Source organism: Hetaerina americana, unplaced genomic scaffold, assembly GCF_022747635.1.
Source record: "Hetaerina americana unplaced genomic scaffold, ioHetAmer1.1.p SCAF_16, whole genome shotgun sequence".
NCBI lineage: Eukaryota > Metazoa > Arthropoda > Insecta > Odonata > Calopterygidae > Hetaerina > Hetaerina americana.
The window spans coordinates 10,942,115-10,947,433 of NW_027286719.1; the positions used below are offsets into that span (position 1 = coordinate 10,942,115).

Here is a 5,319-nt window from a genome sequence, read left to right on the forward strand (position 1 = left end):
GGTTTCCCACCGGGTCAGGTTGCAGTACACCGATGTTTCGATGGCTGACTCTGCCATCGTCTAAAAAAGGCCAGGTATTTATTCACTCCGCCAAGGCTCAGGTGTGCCCTGATTGGTCGGAAGCGTTAGTGTGCTCCGCTACGGCCAATCGGGTGCGTTCCCGTGAATTCTTTATTTTCTTTAGCACGGGCTTCCAAGTGTTACTGATTTGGAAGCCGTTGTCTCTGTTGAAAGTATTGTTGTCTAGTCGGATTTCAACGGCTTCTTTCACCACGCGCTCCCAGTAGCCGTTGGCGTGGCATAGCCTCTTCGTGCCGGTAAAGTTGATTCTGTGGTCGTTATTGAGGCAATGTTCGGCGACCGCAGATTTCGCAGGGTAGACTAACCTCATGCACCTCTCGTGTTCCTTTAGGCGTGTTTCTATGGTGCGGCCGGCCTCCCCAATGTACAGGTATGCTTGGCCGCACTCCCAAGGAATCCGGTAGACTCCTGAGGTCTTCAATCCCCGTTTGCTAGGTGCTGTTCTTTTGCAAACTTCTAGATGGAGGACTTTGAAGAGAGAGCACTGAGAACAGCACCCTTAAGACCAAAATACTTCTTCAGATATGTGGATGACACCTTCATCGTGTGGCCACAAGGACCGGAAGCACTCACTGAATTCCTCGGCCACATGAATAGTGTCCACCAGAACATACAGTTCACCATGGAGACTGAAACGAATAAACGCCTGCCATTCCTCGATATTCTTATCGAGAAGAAAAGAGACGGCAGCTTAGGCCATCAAGTCTATCGGAAACCGACCCATACTGACCTATACCTGATTCGGAGAAGTCATCATCATCCCGCACAAAAAAGAGGAGTTATTTCCACACTCGTGCACCGAGCTACTTCAGTTTCGGACCGAGAGCACCTAGAGGCGGAAATACATCACCTAAGGAAGACGTTCCAGCAGAATGAGTATGGGGCCCGGGAAATCAACATGGCCCTTAAAAGGGCCTTCACAAATCCTGGAGGTAGGAGAGAAGAGGCAGAAAAAGCTGTTGCAAGAGCCTGCATCCCGTTTGTCTCTACGATTTCTAATAAGGTTTCAAGGATATTAAGGAAGTACAAGGTGGAAACTATCCACAAACCGCCAAGGAAGCCTCAATCTGTCCTGGACACGGCTAAAGACAAACGGGGATTGAAGACCTCAGGAGTGTACCGTATTCCTTGCGAGTGAGGCCAAGCATACATTGGGGAGACCAGTCGCACCATAGAAACATGCCTAAAGGAACACGAGAGGTGCATCAGGTTAGTCTACCCAGCGAAGCTGTAGGAGAGAGGAGGATTGGCAGGTGAACTGTTGAGAAAGGTTGAAAGGAATGCCCGCCGGGATTTAAGTAGCAAATGCAAATATGATTTATTGATTTTGTAAGTTTTTTGGCTCAAGAAGGAGAGAGCAAGTGATGGATTCAATGAAGCTGTTTTCGTATATGATGTCATGTTTACCAGCGCGTTTGACTGAGACCCGATGTAGGTAGGAACTGAGAGTAGGGATTGCAGGAAACTTAGGTATTGCTATTTCTGAGGCGGTCCGTCAGCTATCCCGCAATCCCGGAATCGATGCACTGGACATAATGGAAATTTCAAGCGAGTAAAACACCAGAGAACACTTTTAGTTCCTATTCCGAAAAAGGTAAAGGCTACATCATGTGAGGACTACAGGACAATAAGTTTGATATTCGACGCAGCTAAAGTTGTTCGCAGGATCATAAACAAATGGATAGAGAGTAGGGAAAATGATTACTTAGGGGATGATCAGTTTGGGTTTAGGAAGATGAGAGGTATGCGTGATGCCATTGCAGTAATGAGATTATTAATCGAAAGGAATATAGAACACAACCAGGAGGTATTTGCCTGTTTCGTAGATTTCGAAAAAGCGTTTGATAGAGTGAATTGGGAAAAACTAATGAGTGTATTGAAGGAAATAGGCATAGTTTGGAGGGAAAGGAGGCTAATCCGCAACCTGTACATGTCTCAGACTTCACAGGTACGAGTGGGGAACGGGGAGTCCGGTTAGGCAGTGTTAGGAAGAGGTGTAAGGCAGGGTTGCCCATTATCACCGTTGCTGTTCAACCTGTATGCAGAGGAAATGATCAAAGAGGCATGGGAAGACTCGAGGTAGGAATGAAAGTGGGCGGGGAATTCATAAAATCAGCTAGGTTTGCTGATGACCAAGCTTTAGTTTGTCAGTCAGCCAAGGGGCTGCGAGCATTGCTGATTGTATTGGATATTCAATGCGCTAGATATGGGATGAGAATCAATATTAATAAAACAAAGGTTATGCGATTTTCTAGAAAGAAAAAGGCCAAGCTTAACATTAAAATAGGAGGGCAAAAACTAGAGCAGGTAGAACAGTTTACGTATCTCGGTAGTGTTTTGGACCAACACGGTCAAAGTAGTAGGGACGTAAGGAGAAGAATTGTGCTAGGCAAATAGGCTTTCACAAGTTTCACAGGGAGTTGATGACATGGACGTTGAGTAAGGACGTTAAGAAAAGACTCGTAAAAACTTTGATATGGAACGTAGCTATGTACGGCGCGGAAACGTGGACATTGAAGCAGGAGGATAGACGTAGATTGGAGGCTTTTGAAATGTGGGTGTGGAGAAGAATGGAGAAGGTGAAATGCACAGAGAAGAAAACAAATGAGGAAGTACTTGGTATGGTGGGCGAAGAGAAGGGTTTGTTGGGAGAAATCCTATGGAGGCAGGAAAAGTGGATGAAAGGGGTATTGACCGGCAGTGGGATGTTGAAGACTGTAATTGAGGGGAGATTGTTAGGCAAACGAGGAAAGGAAAGGAAAGGAGCAGGATAGGGATGTTGGAGGGGAGGAAGGGAGGAAGAAAGTACTCAGGGATGAAGAGGGACCTGATGTAGAGTAGGATATTGTGTTTTGCTAGGAGTTACAAAAAAAATATTTATTTGGTAGCAGTGTCCATCCAAAAACCTACCTTAACCGGTAGGCTTTTGGATATTTTGGAATTAGGTAGGCGCGACTACTGACCGGAGGGGCCCGAGTTCGATTCCCGGCAAGGCACTTTGAGTACCTGCAACTCCACCCAAGCTATGTGATTTTTCGGGTACCAGATCTTCCTGGGAAACCATAACCGTCACAGGGAAAGGAACTGGCCCCCCTACCCTGATATGTGGATTTCATACGCCGCATAGGGCTTAGTACTGGGTGAACTCTTCCATCACCTACCAAACCGATCTTCGGGTTGATTGCTATGTTTATGGTATATATATATATATATATATATATATATATATATATATATATATTGCCAGTATACTAAATTTAGGTTGGATTTCGTTGTTGGGAATCCGATAATTATACTACGATGGCTTCTTCTAGGTCTCCTGTTTCTATGCTCAAAAACGCTGGCGAATGCGCGGCCCTAGGGGCTCGTTTCGCCCCGTTGGAGAAAATGGTGCAGGAGCTGAAATCACAGATTGACTGCCGGGTGGTTTCACTGGAGGGGGTTGGAGCCAAGGGTGGACATTTGAAGGTCTGCCACGCCAATAGGGCAGCACGGATTCGTCCGAATGTTGAAAGCGGCTGGGGGATCAAGGACTTACCTCGGGCCCCATCTCCCAACGAAGGAGTGTCCCCCCTCCGTATATCGGACGATTGGAGGGTTGTCTCTCGTAGTAAAGGAAAGATAACGCTGCTGCGGGAATGGGACACTGCAGCGGCAGTTCCTATCCCCGTCTCCAATAGGTACCAGGTGCTGTCGGAAGAGAGAACTACCGTACCTGCAGCCCCTAACCGTACTCCGGGCGCTGCCTACGGTAAGACGTCAGCGAACGGGAAGTGAGGGAATGGTAGTAATAGTTCGAATGTCCACCGTATAATGATCTCGTTGTGGGAAAGAGCGCGCCGCTTAGGCGTCTATCAACAGGTGACCGCCAGGTGCATACCAGGCGGAGGAGTTCCTCAGGTGACGAAGGCGATCGAGGCGGCGGTCAATGGTACGAAGGGCTCTAGGCTGCGGGTCGTGGCCCATGTGGCCACCAACGACGTCACGGACCGTGGATCCGAGGAAGTCCTCTGTTCCCTCAGGGAACTGAGTCAAACCCTCCGATCGCGCAGGATTCCCCTTGGCCGATCGTGGGTCCAATACACGGCGGAAGCGGCGAGTAAGGCAGCGGATAGGGTTCTCCACCACTGGAGGACTTTTTTAGGAAAGAGGGTAGGTCATTTAGTGGGTTGGTAGCATCTGGGGCTAGCGCATATAATATGATTATTAAAAATATAAAAGTCACCGACCACACCGGCATTGATTTTACATATAATCCACGTAAAGTTTATGAAATTGGTATCTCGAATTACAAGAAACAGAGTAATGCGAGTGAGTATAATACGTTTGCCTCCGTTAACCATGAATCGTCTCGAAAGAGTTTTGTGAGGATGTATAAAACCGAAAAACAAAAGGTAATTGACAAAATAAAAATTATAACAGTAATTTGCCGTAGCATTAGAAGCAAAATATCGGATATTGAAGAAATTTTTGTGAGTTCAAACGCAGACATAGTAGTTGGAACGGAGAGTTGGCTTACGGGGGATACAGCAGGCAATGAGGTTTTTCCGAGCGGTTTCACAATTTACCAGAAGGGACAGACCTAATAGATTGGGTGTGGGAGTATTCATTGCTGTGAAGTCACATCTTAGTTGCCAACGATACGAATGCGACGCAGATGACATAGAAAGCGTTTGGTGCAACATAAAGGACTACAACGATAGAAGCCTATTCGTCTGCTCATTTTACAGACCCCCAGATCCTAATACATATGTTCCACACAAGCTTGACGACCAAATTCCCAATCCCAGCGATAAAAATAGCAACAGTATCACTATATCAGTATCACCTGGTGACACAAATCTACCGTCAAATGACTGGGGCACGTACTGCGTAGGAAAATCTGCCAAAAACCGAGATTCATGCCAAGAACTCCTTCATATATTCGCAAAACACTCCTTAGAACAAATTGTTTAATTACCAACACAGAGTCGCAGCATAGTAGGTATCTTTGCGACTTCATTGCCCGAAATCATTACAAGCATTGAAATAATGGACGAAATCAGCGAGCATAAGGCTAATTTTGTTGAGTTAAAAACTAAGTTCGTGAAAATAAACAAATAAAAGCGCAAAATAAACGTATGCAACAAGCCAAATTTTAACGGGCTACGAGAATATTTAATAAAAAAATTTCCGGAATACAAGACAAAAACACTGACAACCGATGCAGAGAACACTTGGAAATATGCCTTAAATGTT

At 46.0% G+C, this 5,319-nt stretch overlaps 1 protein-coding gene across 1 annotated transcript; it reads left to right on the forward strand.

Annotated features, from left to right (window-relative positions):
• The first annotated feature begins 541 nt into the window (after positions 1-541).
• Positions 542-1,219, forward strand: LOC139687073 (uncharacterized). Its single transcript, XM_071584178.1, has one exon. It carries the CDS (start codon positions 542-544, stop codon positions 1,217-1,219), a length of 678 nt encoding a protein of 225 aa, XP_071440279.1.
• The last annotated feature ends 4,100 nt before the right edge of the window (positions 1,220-5,319 follow it).